Below are 23165 nucleotides of genomic sequence, written 5' to 3'. Positions count from 1 at the left end.
TATCTTCTTTTGCTATTTGTGAGGTCTTTCCGTTCACGCCTACAACTGATACTGAGAGCAAATATACGTAATTTCTGGCAATTCAACATCAACAAAAACCAGCACGCTGCTCCGTGCCTGTTGAATGACGGCTGCAGTAGACAAAACCGAAGAGATCGTGATGGGCTTGAGGTTAAGCCGGGACTCTAGAGTTGGGAACATACTAAGAGCAAACATACGAAGTTTCTGCCTTCTGACACCGGCACGCCGTCCTTGCCTTCGAATTCAAGAAGGTCCTGCATCCATCCCTGCTGTCCTATCCGAGCAAGCCATATGCTATATATGTCCAATGCAGCAATGTTGCTCTGCAGCACCACGGCAACGCAGACACAAAACAGCCGGCATGCATGGCCAAGCAGCTCCACGCGTATTGCCATCACGTACGCCTGGTAGTAGTCGCTCCTCCTTTCGTCCGACACTTGGCCTACAAGGTCGACCATGCACAGGTTATGGTCTAGCCCGGGCACGATGTGGTGATCGGCCTGCATCGACGTGAAGTGAGGCCTGCCGGCGTCGACCAGGTCGTTGTGGCTGCACGCGGCCGCACCCAGACGGAATGATCTCGTCGTATACATCCAGAGACTCCTTGCCCGTCCGTCCTGTGAGCCTACCCGAGATCAGGGCTATCCATGTGACGGGATCTCGCGCGTCCGCTGGGCGCTGGCCTGGGTCGGGGGACCTCCGTCAGGGACGACAGAGTCGAGATGAGTTCGACTTCGCCATGAGCGGCGCGGAGGAATATATCGCGGAGGCACGCGTGGAACCGGCCGGCGGCCGCCCGTCATCCACCGCCGCCAAACTAGCTGCGTGGGCATCTAGAGGAACATGAAATATTTATTAGGTAAGGTGCAACGGAATAGATCCATATTTAGAGATATTGGGCCTAGGATTTCCAGGAGACGTCGGGCTTGGAGAAAAAAACTTTGGCCCGTTTGTGACACCAGGCAGCCACCTATTGCAATTTAATGGGTCCTCCTCCCTGGCGCCCGCGCGCCAGGTTACTCTTATTTCGCTGAAGCATCGCGAGATGGGCTGCCGACGATCAGGCCCATTAACAGTTTTGAGCCTCCGGTTGATAGTCCACGTAAGCCCTGCGCGTTCACACGACTTAATTCGATGCTAGTTTCGGAAGCAGCCGGTATTTAAGTTGGTTGATTTCTTTCTAGATTTTCGAGGTGGGACTAAAAAAGAAGACAACATGAACGCGGGTGCGGGACTGCGGGCGCTGACTACACACGCTTCAATCCCGTGTGTATGGACGAGTGCTGTTGGGTGGCCCACGGATGCGCATTCAGTTTCCTACTACGTTTACGTGCTAGCTATGTGCGTTCACGTTGGTGCCATGTGCATGCATTTTCCTATCCCTATACATGCAATTTAGTTACGTACGGAGTAATTAGTTACGTACGGAGTAATTTCTTCACGTATGTATTTTTATTTTGCCGAGCTTTGTTCTCACAAACAAGAAACCACGTACTAGCATGATTCGTCACAGAAATACAAATTTATGGTTTGAAAAACTTTTTTGTTAGAAATTACCGTTGAATAGTTAGAAAAAAAAATCTGAATTTGCAACTAAAAACCGTACGCGCTTTGTTTCTTCTTTTGTCGTATTAGCTCCACACGTGGCTTGGGATCATCCGATACATGCACGTACCTGACACATTAGCTCAGTGTCGTTTTCTTATGCAATCATGAAGCGACAAAGTACATGTGTGCACATATTTTTATATTTCTACAAGTACCTCCTCCGTGAACTAAAAATGGCTTAGATTTGTCTAAAAATAACTGTATCTAGATACTATCTTAAAATAACAGTTATTTAATAACTGTGGCTCAAAAAAATGTTTCTTATCATCGTACGTGAAAAATATTAGAGCGTGGAGCCTTACGACCGATGCCCTTTTTACTGAACAACGCATGTTGTCGTTAGCTTGCTATTTATGACGCTGGTTCCATAAAATGGAAATGTGTAAAATTAAAACCAAAAATAAAACGAAAATCTCCCTCCGATCCCTTTTAATTGACTCGGATTTAGAACAATAGCCTAGACTGGCGGAACAACAACCTTGAGGGAGCCGAACAACAGTCTGGCCGGAGGGGAACAACTATCTACACGGCAGGGAACAACTATCTACACGGTGGGGAACAACTATCTACACCGCGGGAAACAACTATCTACACGGCAGGGAACAACTATCTACACAGCAGGGAACAACTATCTACACGCCAGGGAACAACTATCTACACCGCGGGGAACAACTATCTACACGGCAGGGAACAACTATCTACACGGCGGGGAACAACTATCTACACCGCGGGGAACAACTATCTACACCGCGGGGAACAACTATCTACACCGCGGGGAACAACTATCTACACGGCGGGGAACAACTATCTACACAGCGGGAACAACTATCTACACGGCAGGGAACAACTATCTACACAACAGGGAACAACTATCTACACGTCAGGGAACAACTATCTACACCGCGGGGAACAACTATCTACACGGCGGGGAACAACTATCTACACGGCGGGGAACAACTATCTACACCGCTGGAAACAACTATCTACACGACGGGGAACAACTATCTACACGGCGAGGAACAACTATCTACACCGCGGGGAACAACTATCTACACGACAGGGAACAACTATCTACATAGCAGGGAACAACTACATCAGCAAAACTGGGAACAATTTGGACGATGAGGAACAACTATATTAACAAAAAAAGAACCATAAAAAATTATATTAAGAACGGAAAAATAAAAGAATGAAAAGAGAAGAAAAAAGAAATGTAGAAGGAAAAGAAAGAAATCACGAAAGAAGAAAAAAAGGAAAAAAAAGCACGTCCTACTATTTTAGGATTGTAGGAATACGTACCACTCATCGCTTGTCAAGAGAAAAGAACAGAAAAAATTCAGTCGTGCCTGCACTGCACGTACGAGCGGAATAATCAGAACGGAAAGTCATGCAGCGAACCAAAGGGAACCATAAACAGAGCTAAACGGGCCGAGCCCATAACCGAATCCTTTAGCGAAACGATGCTCGCGCGCGCGCGAGCGCTAGGGAGCAGTTTCCAATTTAATAGTAAAGAAATTGCAATAGGTAACTGGCTGGTGTCACAAACGGGCCAATAAATTATTTTCGTAGGCCCACCGCCCCAAGAGTGTTCCGTATGTTTGGTACATCCAGCGCTTCTCGCTACTGCAGGCTTGCCGGATCAATAGGTGGCCTAGCTCGAGCAGCTTTCGATCGAGTTGTATGGGCCCAACAACTACCGATTTAGTACGTACATAAGGAAACTGCTTTTACCTAAAATCGATGTTGTCAAAGAGACATTCGGAAAATCGATGTTGTAAAAGGGCTGAGAAATTCGTTGTCCCTAGCTACCAAATTCATTTGGATTAGCTGCCTAATTCGTGCACCTAGCCACCAAATTAGTGCTTAGGTGCCCAATTCCTAGCACCTAGCTACCAAATTTCGATGCTTAGCTGCCAGATTCGTACCGCCGAGTTGCCAAATTTATTTCGCTGAGATGTCAAAATAATTATGCTTTCCAAATGTGACTTTCCCCTAAAAAGAATTTGGAGAATTGGAGACATATGGAAAGAACTGCAAAAACGTCATGAATACCTCCAGCGGAAATTAAGGGATTAAAAGAGATGACAAATCGAGCTATAGAGGGATACAGGGAGAAGAAATTGAAGGCAAGCATCGCGCCGGCCACCGAACTCGTCATAGCCTGCATGCATCCATCTACTCACCGGCTGTGGCCTCCACGCGGTTGCCGGCCACGGGCTCCTCCATGCTCCATGCTCCATGCTCGGCGGCGACCTCCCTGCCTAGCCGAAGAGCGCCTCCTTCTCGCGCGCATGCTTCCGTGGCAGCCTCCCTGCCGCGCGCTCATGGGCGGCGGCCACACCTGATGCGTTCTCGACGATGAATCGCGCGGCACCACCTGATGCGTGCTGGGGGATAGTGGCCTCCCCTACTGCTGCGTGCTCACACGGTGGCAACCTCCCGAGGCGCTCGCACGGCGGCTGCCTCCCGATGCGCTCCCGCGGCGGCGCTCCTCAATCCTTCCGCGCACTGCGCTAGGTCCGTGGTGGTCTCAAGAAGAGAGAAAAAATGTTGTCCAAACATCGCCGCATCTGTTATTAAGGGAAGCGTGCGAATTTTCCGAATCTTCAAACGCCGCACGGCTGGGCACACGGTGCGAAGCTTTTTGTTAGATTTTCCAAAAAAAAAGAAGAGAAAACGTACGAAAACTGCTGGGCTATTTGATAAAATGCCCCACTTTACTTTGGCATTTGCCTCAAACGGCACATTTAGTTTGGCATAGATGAAATGCCCCGTTTTACTTTGCCCATTTGCTAAAATGCCCCACTTCGAATCTAACAAGTTTCTCCATCTAATGCAAAACCTACAATGACTGATTTACCCTATCCTCAATACTCATGGCCATGCTCGTTTGTCTTCCGCCATGACCGGTACTCGAATTGGAAAAGATGCACAAGTTAGAATCTTAGAGACACTACTAATCGTGTTATTCCTGCTCTACCATGAAAAATACACAGTACAAAAATAAAGATGGGATCATTAACCATAAGGAGCCGGGATACTGCTCCACAAATCCATAGCACACCTCAGTCCAGAGCCATCCCTCGATTCTAATTCTAGTGTTTCTGCCTACCGAACGAGAGAGCAAAAAACAAATTAGAGAAGTACTAGGCAGAGGAGAGGAGTAAGAAGTGGAGGGGACTGACCTCTAGACATCGGGATGCGCCGCCACCGTCATCCGTGGTCGCCGCACGGGGACGCGTAGGGAGAGGACATAAAGAGAGAAAGGGAGAGGAAGACAGGGGCGCGACGGATAGGGGCGAGGAGGGACATCACGGTGGAGATACAGCGCGGCGATCTTGCTTGGTCGCGACGGCCGGCCGGTCGAGTCGCCGGCGTCGTCGCCCGGGAGAGAGATGAATGCATTTCCACGGCTCAACTATTCAGCTCAGGGGTAAAGTCAGGGGTAAAGAGTAATTGCAGCTTGCAGGTCAGATTAGATTAGAAGGATGCTGTTTTAGTTTGCAGTAAATTATTTAGATGGGGCATTTAAGCAAATGGGTAAAGTAAAATGGGGCATTTCATCCATGACAAAGTAAATGTACCCTTTGAAGCAAATGTCAAAGTAAAGTGGGGCATTTTATCAAATAGCCCAAAACTGCTTGGCATGATTGGATGGACCCACGTCCAATTCGGGAGCTGATACAAGAAATGAGATGGAGATGCCAAAAACTATCTGATTTTCATACGTAGTATATGGCAAACGGAAGAGCAGTCTGGTTCGTACACAACTAACAATTGCAAGCGATGACGACGTAGCTAATATCAATCAACTAACTTAAACACTTAGTACTCCAGGCTTAAATAATTATCGGAGATTTATACAAAATATATAAATTAAAATATGTCTAGATTTATTAAGTCACTAATGAGAGCATACGAAGATATAGATGTTTGTGACGAGACTCACTCATGACATAAAATTGAACAATATTTCAAAGAACATCTAAATAGGTTTTGCTAAGTCTTAGTCAACTGCAGGGATGGAGCTGCCTTGAGGCCAATGGTGTCAGCTGACCCCAATGGAAAATGTGAAATCCTTCACTATTTAGCATTATGTAGTGTTAGTTTATAGAGGCTGACACCAGTGTAATAGAGATATTATACTAATGACCCCAGTGCTATTATTTTTCAGCTTCGTCTCTGGTCAACTGAGAATTACTTAAGTCTCAGTCACCTACAAAAATACACTTGAGTTGCACTTTTCCACTAAAAAAGTGCAATTGCACTTTTCCACTAGAAAAGTGCAATTGATTTGAGTTGCACATTTTTTTGAACTGCAACTGCACTTTTCTAAGTTGACTGAGACTTAAAAAAATCTTAGTCAACTGAGACATAGGCACACCCATATTTTATTGTTATATCGTAGCAACGCACGAGCATTCAACTAGTCTTAGATAAGAACCGTAAGTCCAAATTACAAACCGCTTTCATATTTGAGATCCTCTCATTGAGATCTTCAAAACTAGATCTCATATTGATAGGTTTCGAGATATTTTTTTTTCGTACTTCCGATACTAGTATGGTTGTATTCGTGATTGTTAGGATTTAATTAATAGGTTAATTAAAGGGGTAATCCTCCCTTATGTAATTCTCTATGTTGATTGGTTTGTCAACAGATACAACCCTTCCTCACACCTCTTTGAACGGACGTGACCCATATTCGCGTCCCTTCCCCTTGTATATTTTTACTATTAAATTTGGATCGGTTGTTCGTGCGCGTACGTCGAACCAGACAGGTGCACGTCCCTCCTTCGCTTGGGCCACGCTAGAGAAGCGGATCGGGCCATGGTAGAAAAGCGGTTGCCAAAAACCGGGTCAAACACGATCCGTGCTCTTCCGCTCCACCAAGATCTCGTCCGCCGTCGTTTTCAAAAAAAAAAAAAATCATCAATGGAACAGAACAGTTGAATCATTTGTTGTCTCTCTCATTTGCTTCTCGATGTTACTTTAACACGTTATCAGCACATAGACTCCACCGAGAGCAATCGGCCTCATTGGAAATCCGACGAAGCAAATCATTCATTGATTCACGGCCTCACGGGACAGGCACGCGGCCGTTGAGAAAGAAACAGATCAGGACAATCGCAGAGCAAGTCATGCGTGGACATGCTCGCACCCGTTCAGAGAAATCAATGGAACAATGCTTTGTTCGTTCTTGTTTTGATTGAAACAACTACGCTAATTGATTCTCTGATTGCTTTAGCATGCACATGCATCAACTTGGATTCTGGAAACAATTCCACGGACAGCTTCGCTTCAACAAGCCAACAACGCACGTAGAGGTTACCCTCGAGTACGCGGCGGTGCATGGAAACGACGGCACCGGCGTGCAAGAGCGAACGATGCTATCAGCCCCAACGCGGTCGTGGCCTACCGTCCAGCACGCTCTTCATCTGGACGATTTCGAGAAGAACAAGAAGGAAGATCGACGGGTAGAAATTCTACAGGCAAAAGGTGAGACGAATCAAAGCCTGGAGGGTTTCTTTCCCTGTCTCTTCATCGCCTTCAAGATAACGGCGCAGGCGGTCCTCGTCACCATCAACCGAACAACGTCGGCCCCTCCTCGCCGAAGACCCTCGAGCCGGCGGCGCCCGCGGCCTGCCTGGCTTCTTGCCGGTCCGGCCGCGTCAATGCTGGGGGGGCGACAAAAACATCGAGACGGCGCTCGCGGCTCCGCCGCCGCACTGGTGTCTGTACCACGGTTGGGGGCAGTGTCCCTACCGCACTCACGCGGTTGTCGCCCCTGTCGAGGTAGTAATGTCTCCGAAGGACGACATCGTCGTCGTCGACGATGAAGATGCTGCCGTCTACGATCCCCACGGTCGTTGAAATCGGAGCCGGCGCGACGCTCCTAATGTTGTCGTCGGTGGCGCGCCTCCCAGACAGGCCTCGCGCGCTGGATCGCTAGGGGGACGCGCTCGCCTTCATTTCGGCACCGACCGGAGCCTTCACTTTTGTCTTCGGCTCAGGGGCTGCGCCCGTCGACGTTGTCGTGCCACTGCGCCTGCTGTCCCCGACGCCCGCCACTCTTCCGCCGTAACCGCGCACAGGCGCTCTACGCCGCGTCCTGGCCCTCGGCGTGCCGCTGCAGAGCCCGCCATCGTGTAGCCGTGGCCGTCGCGCGGGCACTTGGAGCCCGCTGTGCTCGGGCTCGTGAACGGCGTCATGCCTAGGACCCCTTCCCGGTGACTCCTCATACGAGGACGTCCGCCACGGGAGAAGCTTCGGCCGCCAGTGATGGCCGCCGATTCGGCCGCAGGGGATCGTGGTGGTGGAGGGCGTTTCGTTGACCGAGTCGAGTGGATTTGGGGATCTGGCGGAGATGACTCCGTCCACTCCTTGGCGTTAACCGCCCGCTCAAGTGATGTTACTTTCCTCGCATGGGCCTACATCCTAGTACATGCTAAAATTGCTAGAAGACCAAATTTTTCTGGTTTCGCAACTTTATGCCTATTAACATTATAGTACCAATCTGGTATTAACTCTGTTATAGACTAAGTATAAATTGCAGTATTTAATATGTAGAGTACTATGTATTCCATATTAAATTTGTGATGTGATATATTTTCTCTTTCCATGTTTTCTACATGTTAAGATTATTACATCCAATATTTTGCAATTGAGATTTTAATTTCTTGCAAATATGGATCAATTCATCATTTTAATTGAGCCTTCGGCTTGATACGAGCACGAATTGACAAATGCAAAATTCTAAGTGAAAATTGATGTTTTGGGATCATATTGTAGTGTGCGGATCTACTGCATCGCAGATTATCTCCACTACCGGGATTGCTTTACAAAGTGGCCTCCCATACATTTTATTAAGTTATGACATAAGGCACTAGAACTATGAGTATCTACTGATTCCATCAGATTGTACTCTCTAGTGCTGAGAGACGAACTCCAAAATTTCTTTTGGAGATTATCTATAAAGTGTCACACTTAACAATTTGAGGTTCACACTGATGATTACAACATAACCATGATGGTTTTTGATTTACCAATTGTAAATTAATAATCTCTGGTTCACCCATGTAAATAAATGATGGCCGAAAAAGAATTTGAGGCATTTGCCCTCAATGGCCACAACTACCCTACATGGGACATGACCATCAAGATCACTCTTGCGTTTCATGGGATAAGGCGTACAATCCAAGCCTCACAGGATTCACCTCCGATTGGAGCCACGCCGCTGACAGAAGAGTAAAAGTATGTTGTCATGTATATCACAAGGCAACATACATCCAGATCGAGTGTGAATGCTATACGCATATGACAGAGGAATGCCACACCAACAACATCTGGTTATTCTGTATTAACAATCCCTAACATGCAAAGGACCACAGGGAAAAAGGTTTGAAGCTCACTTCAACCTTCATCCAGATTGCACTAATAGAGATGGTTGTTTGCGAGATGTTCCTCTTCGACATTGCAACACCATGACTCTCTAGCGGTCACGGGACCCTATGGGCACGGAGAACATGATCATTGAGTATGCCTCAATCGGTATGTTTGGAGACTTTAACTAGTCTCATTATCTCCTTAGTGAATGATTTATTCATGTCCATTTTTGTTGTTGTAATAGAACATATATATTGTATTTCACAATATATTTTATCAGCACTCTGGTATGAATAAGATTGAATGTCTTCTATATATAGATTTCTACGGGATTCAATCCAATGGATGAGGAACAAGTATTTAAAAACGTACCCTCTCTATTGTTTGGATTGTACTACACGTACATCCAACCTGTAGCACATGTTGGCTATAAATCAATTCCATTGGTCATGATTTGCATGAAGCTAATTTTTCTTAATAATTGGATATTTTGTATCTCATTTTGAGGTTCTCATATTGTCCCTCGATCGAATGCATTCGAGGTGATATTTGTGGCCTCTTACAACCATAGTATGGACTAAAATCGAATTATAATCAATTCGAATGGACAGTGATGCAAAATTTTCTTCATGTGCCTCCAATAATTATTGCATGGGTTTCGAAGATTGGAGTTCAACACTTTGTCACATATGTCCATACACAAAAGGTTTGGTTGAATATCTGAGCAAGAGGATCGGGCTGGTTGCACGACTTTTGTTAATGAGTTGAAATTTTACCAACTTCACGTTGGATTCATGCGGCTTTACACAGCCTTGACTAACTAACTGCATATTGCAACCCCTCTACAATTGATACGTGGAAATCCTTCGAGCATTTCCCATCTGCGTAAGTTCGGAATCGCTTCACGCATACCGATCTCACCACCATAGCGTACATCATAGGCCCACAAATTAGGGATCTATGTGGGGTACAGATCTCCATAGATCACAAAGTACCTTGAACTCCTCATAAGGGATCTGTTCATAGCCTCGTACGTTAATTGCAAATATTGAAGGATGGATATTTCCAGGCATTAGGGGGAGATTTCAAGTACCAAATAGAATGCCAGGAAATCATTTGGAACGCCACGTTCCTCCTCATGTCCACGTACTCAAGAATATGGACTATATGTCTAGGATTCACAAAATTGCAATAATTCGCAAATAACCTGCCAGATTCATTTACTGATCTCAAAGGTGTTATATAATCCTTTAATCCGGCTAGAAATGCGCCCGAAAGAGTGGAGGTATCAATAAAAACCACTCAACTCCCTATTTCTTAAAAGAGGGGGAGTAGTACGGCCTCTAACCAGGATCTACCTTCCTACAAGCAACAAGGAAAGACAAGGAGAAATCCTTTGAATCAGTAAATACATATCAACCTAGCGTTGATAAACACCTGATGGGTAGTATACACCCAGTGGACGGGAAACCTCCACAACCTAGCTTCAGTTTGCACACACTGGTTGGGACATCGGAACACTCGGACTCACGCGTATCGGGAAATCACGAAGAGTCATCATGAGTGTTTGAGATTTCCTCCAACTATCTCAATTCTGGAGAATCGTATGATTAAAGCCTACAAATGTTGACAATATTTCTCTTGTATGATTGCAAACATCCTTCACAATGATTCAGATCCAAAGACCATGGCCATGGCATAGTGTAAACCACTTGCTCGGACTGAAACAATCGAAGGATGCAATCCAACAGAATTAGCCTCGCTCCTCCAAATGAATTCCCTATGTGGTTCAATATGTTCTCTTCCAGCAATGGAATGACATAACAAGGTGGTGAGAAAGCAAGGCTTGTAGCACAAGGTCGGATTTACGCAGAGATCTGAGACCTAATCTCCATATGTGAGTGAAATCCTATTTCCGATACATTATATCATTGGCAGTACAAAATCATCTATCTATGCAGTTGATAGATGTAGCGACCACACATCGATGTGGATCACTAGATTTGGACATGTATGGTTCTCGATGGAATCACAATCCGAATCGAAACGGAATGCAACATGTATTGTGTAAAATCTTTAAGACGGAATATGAATTATTGTTGTCGGTATATTTTGGTACAACCGACGTAGTGAGTTCCTTATACCCAAGGATTACTCCTACAATGATGATTACTCATGCATTTTTGTCATACACAAGTATTTCTCTTGCAATGATGAAGCACGTGATCCTCCTAAAGACGAAATTTGAGATGAAGAATTTGGTTTAACCCAAAAAGTGCTTGATACTACAAGTCGAGCTACTTCACTCAAGTATATGGTACACCAAGTTGCCTATATTATAAATATTGGAGAAACTTAAAATGGGCAAGTCATATCCATCTCCCATGCCGGTTGTTCGATCTCTAGACGTAGAGAAAGATTCACTCAAACCACGGGATGATGTAGAAGGGATGTTGGAACTTGAAGTTCCATATCTCAGTGCCATTGGACCCACCAACGCAATTGGTTGGAAATCAAGAATATCTTTCGATATCTCCAAGGCACCACACATTACTTGACATATTCTTGTAATTTCAGAGAAATCTAAACTCCAATATCATCAGGATACACTGATGTTGGCTACTTGAATGATCCCCACAATGTGTATCAACATGGTAGAATTGTCGCTCCATTGATGTCTTCGAGACAGACTCTGGTGACTGCTCCTACCAATCATTCTAAAATACAAAGCCGCGTTAACATGTGTAGCTTTACGGAATGATAAACCACATATATGAGTCATGTGGTATTGGTTCTCTTGAACCATCAATCATTATCTACACAGATAATGTTGCTTGTGTTGCATGGATGCAAACATGATACATCAAGAGCAATATCACTAAGCATATTGCCTCTAGATTGTTTTATCTCCATGAACTTCATAAGAGTTGGAAAATAAACATCTTGCAAGTCAAATCACACAATAATGTTGTTGGTTTGTTCACAAAGTCTCTACCAATTTCAACGTTCCAGAAGTATTTCATGGAATTGGTATGCGACGGCTTCCAAAATTGCAAGAATCATGGGGAGTATCTTCCTGAATCAATCATGTTCAAAGCATCATATTACACTCCTTTTCCCTTTATGAGTTTACTACACAGGTTCTCATCAAGGTTTTTAATGAGGTAATATCAACACAAGATGATATGTCATATTTTCTGTTTTCCCCAACGGGGTTTTTAGGAAAGTATATACGACATATATTGTTCTCTAAACTCTATGGGTTTTTCCCTTTTACAAGGTTTTTCTCATAAAGAGACAATACCAATTATATGATGTGTCATTTTCTCCTTATTTTCCCACTGGGTTTTGAAGGAGTTTTAACAGCATATCTAACCATTATATGTTGCACTATTTTCTCCTTATTTTCCTACTGGATTTTAAGGAGTTTTAGCAACATAACATACACACTACTCTCCTCGTATTTTTCCCACAGGGTTTTTAGAGGAGATGATTCCAAAGATGATTCTAGAGATGACCAAGCACAAGGACAAGGAAGGATTAGGGGAGTGTTAGGATTTAATTAATAGGTTAATTCTCTATGTTGACTGGTTTGTCAACAGACACAACCCTTCCTCACACCTCTTTGAACGGACGTGACCCATATTCGCGTTCCTTCCCCTTGTATATAAGTTGTGAATCATCAATGGAACAGAACAGTTGAATCATTTGTTGTCTCTCTCATTTGCTTCTCGATGTTACTTTAACAGTGATGTGTATCTAAGTGTACTTGTGCATGAACTGATAACTACTTCTATTTTGAGTGTACATGGTGCATTTTTTCCTTTACTCAGTAACTACTTACTTACTAGTGTGCGCTACTGTACCTATACTTTTATACCAGTACTTCCTCGTGTTCGTGACTGTACTTTTGTACTATTACTTGCTCGTGTGGGCGACTGTACTTATGTAACAGTACTTACTCGTGTGCGCGACTGTACCTACTCGTGTGCGTGACTGTACCTGCTCGTATGCGTGATTGTACTTCTGTATATGTACTTGCTCGTGTGCGCGACTGTACCTGCCCGTGTGTGTGACTGTATTTATACCCGTTCATGTGTTCAACTGTACTCGTATATTATACACAACTGTACTCATGTGTTGTACACAATTGCACACGTCTGTTATACGTAGTTGTACTCCTATGTTGTATGTAATTGTACGAAACAATTTTGTCCGACCGACCGATTTTCTGAAAGGCACGGTGCATTCCGAACGAGTACTAGCCAACCATTCGCACACGTGCTAGCCAGCCATCTAGTCTAATCGAGATAAGCCATCTAGTCTAATCGAGATAAGTCTCGCACGGTGTGAATTCGGCTAAGCTAGCTAGATGTACTGGCGGTGGAGTTTCGTTCGCGGAAGGCTCATCGTTCCGTACTCGCGCCATGCTCGGGGTTTCTGACTTCTGACACGTGTTAGTCGGACGTGCAACGTGTAGAGTAATTTTTTCCTTTGCAACGGTTGGGCTTTTTCTAGTGGTACCCATATGATATTCTTGTTCTCAGCGTAGGCGTGATTTGTTATTTTGACGTGATATTCTTGTTTCCCGAGTAGACGAGATTTGTTCCTATGATGCGATATTCGTGATCTTGGAGTAGTCCGGATTTGTTCCCCGGCGAGATATTTTTGTTTCCTGAGTAGACGAGATTTGTTCCTCGGACGCGATATTCTTGTTCCCAAAGTAATCGGGATTTGTTCCTCGTATGAGATATTCTTCTTTCCCAAGTAAACGAGATTTGTTCCTCAGACGAGATATTTTTGTTCCCAAAGTAATCAGGATTTCTTCCTGGGACAAGATATTCTTGGTCCGTGACTAGACGAGATTTGTTCCTTGGACGAGAGAATCTTGTTCCCCAAGTAGAAGGGATTTGTTTCTCGGACGAGATATTTTTGTTCCCCAAATAGATGAGATTTGTTCCTCGGATGCGATAATCTTGTTCCGTGGGTAGACGAGATTTGTTTCTCGGACGAGATATTCTTGTTCCCCGAGTAACAAGATTTATTCCTAGGATGCAATACTATTTTTCTCTGATGGTTTATATCCGTCACAAATCTGGTCTCTATTCCATTTCTCTCGCCCATCGATAAGCTTTCTCAAGCAAACCTTGTTGCCACTGCCAGAAAGCATTTGTCCTCGTAGCCAAGGCGCCAAAAGCTCCCAAACCGTCATCGAAGACGGAGGTGGCGAAGCTAGGAATCCATGCGGCCCTCCGCCTTTGGCTGCCGGGCGCCGCAATCACCGCCGGCTAGGCACTAGTAGGAAATAGGTTATCTGTGAGCCACCAAAATGGAATTTCATGGTTCTTATGGGATGCGCCACATAATTCTCGCCACTAAATTTTATTACTGTGGCGCATATCTATATACGCCACAGAATTCTCGCCACTAAATTTCATTTCTGTGGCGCATATCTATATGCGCCACAGAATTCTCACATTTCTATGGCGCATCCACAAGATATGCGTCGCATAATTCTAAAAAAAATAATTTTTTTTTTGGAAAAACCCAAACATTTGAATTTTTTACCATCAAATCACAGATGATTTCCCACTAGGTGGCCCATCCTCAAACTGCTCCAACCTAAGCAAGCTTAACTTTTGAGTTCTATTTGATTGAGCTGCTCTTAGGCTACTAAAGTTCTTATTGGTATTAGTATTATATCAACCCTCTTAAGGCTTGTCTATGTATATGTGTGTGTAGTTTATGTGTGGTATGAGTATATAACTATATATATATATATGTGTGTTTAGGTGTATTTTAAAATTTCTAAAAAAATCAAAAACTTCAATATTTTCAAAAATAATTCAAAAGTTTCAAAAATCCAAAAAATTACAAATTTCAGAAACTGTAAATAATTAAAATATTTTTTTGAGAAATTCTAAATTTTTAAAAATTTCAAAGAAAATAAAAATTTCCGAAAAGTAAAAAATATTTAAAATTCAAAAAATGGAAAAGAATGTAAAAAATTCTAAAATTTCAAAAAAAAAACTAAAATTCTAAAATAAAAAATTTCAAAAAATATATATAAAATAAAAAATTAAAATAGTAGAAATCTAAATTATGTAATTTAAAAAATAACTATTTTTTATAAAAAATCCTACAAAATCAAAAGTTGGAAAAGATTCTTAAATTTTAAAAAACTAAAATTTTAAAAAATCTATAATTTAAAAATCCAAAAAATAGGCATACACAGAATTGTGCATTTATGGCAATATGCGCCACATAATTGTGTATTTCTATGGCGCATAATTCTAACAATTATGTGGAGCATTTTTTTATGCGCCACCAAAATAATTTTGTAGAGCACGCCTTTCTAAATGCGTCACAGAATCCATTTCTATCTATAAGCGTTTTCCTAATAGTGAAGGGCGCACTGAATTTGGGGTTTCTTTCTACTAGGGTTTGGGCTTTCCGGAGTCGCCCCGCGCGAGAGCGACCCGGGGGAGAAAGGGGGACAGCTTGGTCGTTTCCAGAACTAGCTAGGAACAAGAGCACGCAAACCCTGTTAAAAAAAGAGCACGCAAACAAACAGAAGGGTATAACGACATTATTATTGCAGGTTAAACTCAACTCAAACTCATAGACAAGCTAATTCGAATCTGATAATCACAGTACAGCTAGTTAGCTAGCCAGCCATTGCTACTGGCGCGTGCATGGATGGATCTGCCGCTCTAGAAGAGCAACCAATTAATCAATTGCTCTTCTCATGACCGTCATCAGGTTGGGTCTGGTGCTTCTTCTTGCTGCTGATGTCGTCGGCGATGAACTCGGCGTCCTCGCAGCTCCCGTAGAGGCCCCTCCTCACCATCCCCGCGCAGTAGAGGCCGTTCTTCCCCTTCCAGTGCCCCGGGAAGCTCCGCCGCGCCATCCCGTCCTCGCCGATCAGATCATCGTCGCTCTGAAACAAAATGACATGTCTTGTAGCCAGGGCTGTGCCTAGAATATATCGGCTGGGGAAATACTTCGAGTTGCTGTGTACGCTAACAGGAGTATATATGTGCGTGCACGCAGCGAGCGAGTATGCATGCATTGGATTACATATATAACACTTTCAGGATGCGTAGCATGAAGGTATATTGTACATCATGTACATAGTACATGAAGGCAGACAGGTATACAATAGTAGGTATGTGTTTTGCTTCTTGGCAAAGTCTTGCCTCGTCTCCAAAGGCGCACATGATGCATATGTTTGTGTCCGTAAATTATGAATCATGATGTACAGATCCTTATGCGCGTCAGATGTATGTATATATGACTGTACTAATTGATGCTCTTCATGCGTGTGGCAGCATGAGAGAGGAGGATGCATGGACTTTGCGCGTGCTATGTACGTAAGGCGTAAGCTGCTGATCTTACTTACCTTGAGCCACTGCTTGGTTGTGCTCCGGTAGCCGGTGGCGAAGACGATGGCGTCGAACGGGCGTCGCTTGCCGTCGGTGAACTCCACGACGTTGCCTTGCACGCTCCTCATCTCCGGCAGGACCTGCAAACACGCACGATCGAAATCGTTTAATATGTCCTTAATTTGGATTATCTATGCAGCTTGCGCTGTCCAAGGAGCAAAATTTGTTTTCACTGACCTGGATCTCGCCGGTCCTGATCTTGGCGTAGGTGCCAACGTCGACGACGGGGTAGGCAGGGGTGGTAATCTTCATGGTGAAAGGCCCAATGGCCGGGCGCCTGAGGCCGTAGCGGGAGGTGTCCCCGAACACTAGGTGGCACATGAGCAGCACGATCCGGTCGATCAGCCACAACGGGAGGTACATGTACAGCGTCATCGCCACGTTCCAGATCTCCTTGGTCACCAGGTGAAGCTGCATCCAATCAGCCAAATTATTTTTTTGAACTTAGTAACATGATTAAAAAAATATGAATCGGATGGAGTATTTAGCAGCTGTGTTCTCTTCTTCTTAATCGTCAAGGCCAGTAGTATTGGGCGATTGAGGAAAATCAAATTAATGACTGTCGATCCATCGTTTCATGTCCATCCGGAAATGGACATGGCAGCTTGCATGTGTGTGGTAGACTAGCCATGGGTGGTAGGTAATACCACGTGACACGTTCCGAACATGGCCAAACGTTACGGTTTGCAAACACACATGCATGACCAACAACCCTCATGTGATATAAAGAATCTTCATGAACAGGATTCCTTTTTTCGAAAACTGGAATCAAAGCCCGGGCCTCTACAAACCATGAGCAAGAATGCTGGATCGTATGTTGCTATCACTCTCCGACCAGCAATGCTACAGCTACGGACGAAAAGTTACAAAATCCCCTTACGGAATGACGTGTAGCAAATCAAAGCAATTGCAGCCCCTTGAATCACGGAAGGAGATTAGATTTGCACCAACCAACCTCTTCCACCTAATCCCGTAAGTTTCTTTCCGTAGAAACAGTCCGTACGTTCAGCATTTCCGCTCTCCGACAGATAACCTCACTACAATTGCGGTTGCTAATTACGGAGTACCAAATATTACCTACTCGCTCTCTACTCCTGAGTAAGGTGGCAAGTGAGATCCCACTTAAATCTTAGCTATAGTGCATTCTGTCATTTTTTATGGAAATTTTGAGATAAACAATTCTCTACAGAAATGATAAAATAAACTATAAGTGGTAATTAAGCGGGATCTCACTTGCATCTCTGCTCGTGAGATAACGAAATGTGGGATTCATTATGGCTATGGAGGAACATGCGAAAGGATCCAAGAATCAATCAATTAGTTAAGCAGGAAGAGGATCCAAGGATCAAGCTGTATGTACTGTATATGCTACGTGACGTCCATCCAACTGTCCGAATTCAGTGACACTGACAGTTCAGCAGTCCAGCTAGCTGGTTGTCCCATATATGCATCGCGCGACCGGGTCAAGGCTCAAATGTGCCGGTCCTGTCGTGTGGCCAGCGCGGCGGATCTTGGATCAAAAAGAGAGGGTGGGCTTAAAGAACTAAATACACATGTTTACTTCCAGTATATATATGCAGCACGCATTAGATGCGTCTAGCTTGAACTTAATACACAATACCTCCGTTTTAAAAAACAATGTCTAGATCCGTATGTATTTAGACACGTTTTAGTATGTACATATATGCGAACTTTAAAATAATCATGACATTTATTTCAGAACGAGGGGGATTCAGTTTCATCATATTTGCTTCCCTTGCTATAAGAACTTCTAAACTTTCTGTACCACATATGGCCGAGACACACATATCTGCTGATGAACTTTTGGTGAAATAGCATGGTAGGCTCGAGCCTATCCAAGCCTAGAATTCGCCTCTGATCATGGCGAGAAGACAAGTAAGAACATCCAATAAGCTGAAAATTGACATGGTAGGATTAAGTAAAGAGAAGAGAGCGAGCTGTTTTATCGTCTACTTGCATAAGGATATTGAGAAAGTTCACAAATAGATCATCCACTGCTTGCAAGGATGCCTGCTATCTGCATGTAATCCCTAGCAGCTATCATATGGTGAATAATGGTAAACATTCTTAATTAATCTGTCGTGGCCAGCGGCGATTTTTTTTTTGAAACGGGAGCAAAAGCTTTGCCCCAATCTATTAATTAAGAAGGGGTTTCAATAGTTTTACAAGACCTCAAAGGATCAAAAGGATCAAAAAACACGAATCACTCTCCCGGCATTAAATCCCCCAAATGTTTTGCGCCCGCTAAAACCCAAAGCTTGGCCTCTTTTTTAATCCTCTCGAAGACGACATGGATAGGGGCATGCTTTTTGCGGAAGACCCTCGCATTCCGCTCGCTCCATATTTCCCAAGCAACTAACAACGTGACCGACGCCATGGCCTTGCGGTTAGGAAGGTTGCCCGCAACCATCGATATTCACCATTCCTTTATGTCGAACTCGGCCCAAGACGTGGTGTCGATGTCAAAAACCCCAAGCCAATTCTTGATAAGGCCCCATAGACGGGTGGTGAAGCGACAGTGGATGAAAAGATGGTCTACGGCGAATTAACCTTGGATCAAAATAGAGGATGTGCTCAACGAACTAAATGATACACATATGCAGCATGCATTAGATATTTAGATGCGTCTAGATTGAGACTAACACTTATTTGCTTCCCTGACTACAAGAACATCAAGCTTTCACCATCACATATGGCCTAGACAACCATATATTTGATGATTTTTTGGTGAAAAAATACAGGTAAGTTCAAGCCTATCGAAGCCTAGCTAGATTTCGCCCCTAGCCGTCTTTAGAGACAAGTAAGGTCATCCAGTAAGCTAAAAACTAACATGGTCACTAGTACATAAAAGAGCAGAGAGCGAGCCAGCCGTTTCATCGTCTACTTGCATAAGGATATTCAGAAAGTTCACAACTAGTAGATACTAAGATACAGCTGCTACACGTGGTCAGGTAAATGAAGGGCTGAGATGAAGTCCAAAGCAGAGGTTAGAAGATGCATGCATGAACTAGCTAGATGATCAGGCAGGCGGATCCGTCCAACTCTAGTCAACTCGTCGTACATGCAAATTTGGATTACACGAACATATGCACACCTGGAGATCCCGTTTGTCTATGATGCGTGGGACCAGTGCGCGTGTGAGTAGTACGTTGCCAAATCACAATGAATGCCATTTAGGAAGCTCGTAAATGAGTACTACTGTAACGTAAGCTAACCTCACTGCGGACGATGATGGAGGTGGCGGCCCCGGCGACGGCCAGGTCGTAGGCGATCTCCATCCCGGAGTTCCCTGATCCGACGACGAGCACGGCTTTACCCTCCATCCCTTTCCCCGTGCGGTACTCGCACGCGTGCAGCACCTTCCCGGGGAAGCCCTCCAGGCCGGGCACCTCCGGCACCACCTTCTCGTCGTTCTCCCCGGCGGCGGCCACCAGGTGCCTCGCCGCGTAGCGCTCGACCTTCCCCGTGGCGCGGTCTAGCGCCTCGACGACCCACACCCCGCGCGTCTCGTCGAAGCGCGCCTCCTGGACCTCGCGGCCGAGTCGGGTGCGGACGCCGAAGCGGGCCGCGTAGCCGTCGAGGTAGCGCACGAAATCGTCGCGGGGGAGGTAGGTGGGCGCGGCGGCGTCGTGCGGCAAGTGCGGCAGCGCGCAGTGCTGCTTGGCGAGGTGCAGGCGGACGCGGTCGTAGGTGCGGTTCCGCCACAGCGACCCCACGCAGCCGTCGCGCTCCAGGACGAGGCTCCGGACCCCGCGCAGAGACAGGCACGCCGCCGCCGCCAGGCCCGACGGGCCCGCCCCCACGATGATCACCTCCTCCTGCTCCTGCTCCGCCGCCTGCTGCGCCATTCGATCGCCTGTCTCGGAACTCTCACTCGAGGTGGCGATGTGTGCGTGAGGGCGCTCGTGAAGAGAGAGAGGAGGAGCAGCGAGGAGTAGAAGCGAAGCGATGGACTTTTCCGGGCGTTTTATAAGGAGATACGTATAGGTGAGTAGGTTGAGCTGGTGGTAGTAGGGAGTGGAGTGGCGTGGAAGGGTCCTCGCGGCGGTGCCGGGGCCCGGCAACAGAGAGAGAGCTGGATCTTACGGTGGGCTCCAAATTTTCTAGCTGGAGTCCATCTCAGCGTTTGGAATTTGTGGTACACGTGTCATGGAAAATAGGCTCACTGCTGTACCTGAGGTAGGTGCAGACTCGAGAGACAGGACAAATATGGTTAATGTACAGATTTCATGGAGTATACAGTACTGTATATGGCGATATGCTCTGTCACCAGTGTATCACTACCCTTGAGAATGGATTTTCTGGCGGAACAGGTTTCTACCGGTCCCAATTTGCCCGGTAGTGGTCTCGCTATTCGTGCAAATATGTTATGAGTTTGGAGAACCAACCTGAGGTTGGGTGGTTAGGAGGGTGGTTGTACCCCCAGCCCACCAGAGTTCAAATCCCAGGTTTGACATCTGTGTGTCTCATAAAGGCGGAACATTCATTCAGTGGGAGGCGACGTTCCCGTCGGCAATGGCGCCTGTGGTGACTTCGTCAATTTCAAGATCCAATCCGCCGGCTCAGTCTTCCGAAGGTGCTCATAGGGGTAGGGGTGTGCGTGTGTGCGTTCATAGGGGTGAGTGTATGCGCGTGTATATGAGCGTCTGCGTTTGTACTGTGTTTCTCAAAAAAAAAAAAAACATCTTCAAAAAAAAAAAAAATGTTATGAGTTTGGTGTACTGACATATGATACGTGTGTACATGAGAAGATATCTAGTGCTACCACCTCTTTGCATGCTACCGTGCTACCGTATAAAAAAACGTATTTTATACGTGTCAAAAAATTATACCAAAAAATGTGAGTACTCATGGAGCATGTCCCTACAACATCTCAAAATTTTATATCCAAAATCGACATGAACACTGAGAAACAAAAAAGAGAAAATCACTATTCATGCTGATTTTCTCTTTTTTATTTCTCAGTGTCCATGTCGTTTTTGGATATGAAATTTTGGGATGTTGTAGGGACATGCTTCATGAGCACTCACAATTTTTCGTATAATTTTTTGACACGTATAAAATACGTTTTTTTGTACGGTAGCACAGTAGCACCTAAAGGGGTGGTAGCACTAGATATGTTCTCGTATGTATATACTTTCTCCGTCTCAGTTTAACATGCGCGCACGTAGATTAAAAAATTATTCTGACCATTATTTTGGTCAATGAAATATAAAATATATGTCATTAAAATTATATCATTAAAAAGATTTTTTTGCATACGAATCTAATGATATAGATTTTGCAGACATAAAAGTTATATTTTATTGACCAAATAAATGGTCAAGGTCTGTCTTAAACTGCGTGCATGCATGTTAAACCGAGGCAGAGGTAGTAATATTTTTTAGATATGAAAGAAATTTTACTTAAATCTTGTTATTTCAAACACATTATGCATATATTTCAAACATATCTAAATTATTTAGTTGTTTTTCATTTAAATTACCACGAATCCTAGTTTATATAACAAAATTACGAGATTTTATCAAAATTTTATTTAGGTTCCAAATATTCTCATGTGGAGATGATACACACTAGATATGGGCCTAACACAAATCACGAGGAAATAAGGGGTCAATGGATGTTCAGTAGGAACTGGTTCCATTAGAAATGACTTTGCCCACTACCCTTTGGGTAAACCAAACAAACGAAACACAGCTCCTACCTACCCTGCTATCTACCAACGCGGACGAGATATTTTCGGCCAGCGGCGCGAGGCAATCTGTGGTGACCCGGCATACCACTGCATGGTGTAGTATGCAAGTCTGATATAACACCAATGAAACACCGTTCCACTAGTATTCTATCGCTCAGAGTGGTACAACAGAAACATATGCGGGTCCAAGGTATGTCTATAGAATTACAACATTGACTCTGTTACATAAGATCATCACAGCCTCCTACTTTACAATGAGGTAAAACTGCAAATAAATTCCAGAAGAACGACTCGTAGTCTAGTCTTATCACGAACTCTATTAGTAGAGTATTTAACTAGCTAAAGAGGCTAAGAATAGATTCTAGCTAAGTAGGAGCTAGGTTTAGGAAACTAGTTCCCTTCTATGGCTAAACTAGGTTTTCTCCTTGATGTATGTGGTATCTGACTCCTCTGACAGGGTCTTGTCTCTTGAAGTAGTTGTTGACTCCTCGACCTTCGAGTTGCACTGTAGATACTCCTTCGATGCCTCCATATCTAAGCAGGGGATTTAAGAGTGGGATGAGTACGAGCGTACTCAACAAGTTCATTATAGGAAAGAGGTGTTTAATGCACTAGCTACAGCATTAGACCAGAAAGTTTAATACCAATGCAGGTTTTCATAATCATTTCTTCAAAAGGTTGCTTTTATTCAGAAGAATTATGTCCGTCAGCCTTCACCGGTTAACTAGAACTTCATGGAGTTCCTTTCCGGCAGCGTTCGCAGTTCCATATCCCGGAACAGGGAGTGACAGGTCACGGTTCTTTACACTCTGCAGAGGTGTGTTGCTTTACCCATAAGAGATCTTAACCTTGGTGCCAACCGAGCTTAAGTTCTCGTCCACACTTCCTTTGGTGTGAGGCCCGGTATAAGGTCTAGCCAATCATGTTCCTCCGCTACCTCGAACACCCACCCTTTGTTGCATGCCCCGACCCTGGGTCCACGTCGGTCCCAT

At 44.6% G+C, this 23165-nt stretch overlaps 1 protein-coding gene across 1 annotated transcript; it reads right to left on the bottom strand.

Moving 5' to 3' along the window:
* Positions 1 to 15585: 15585 nt before the first annotated feature.
* On the bottom strand, positions 15586 to 20389 carry LOC127342487 (probable indole-3-pyruvate monooxygenase YUCCA11). The gene is made up of 4 exons (XM_051368442.2): positions 19694 to 20389; positions 16635 to 16868; positions 16415 to 16537; positions 15586 to 15952 (listed from the first exon to the last, which is right to left on the bottom strand). Exons 1-4 carry the CDS (start codon positions 20324 to 20326, stop codon positions 15746 to 15748), a joined length of 1197 nt encoding a protein of 398 aa, XP_051224402.1. The 5' UTR covers positions 20327 to 20389; the 3' UTR covers positions 15586 to 15745.
* Between the last annotated feature and the right edge of the window lie 2776 nt (positions 20390 to 23165).

This window comes from Lolium perenne, chromosome 3, assembly GCF_019359855.2.
Source record: "Lolium perenne isolate Kyuss_39 chromosome 3, Kyuss_2.0, whole genome shotgun sequence".
Classification (NCBI taxonomy): Eukaryota; Viridiplantae; Streptophyta; class Magnoliopsida; order Poales; family Poaceae; genus Lolium; species Lolium perenne.
Note: the sequence above shows the minus strand (reverse complement) of the source record. Positions and strands in the feature narration are given on the sequence as shown.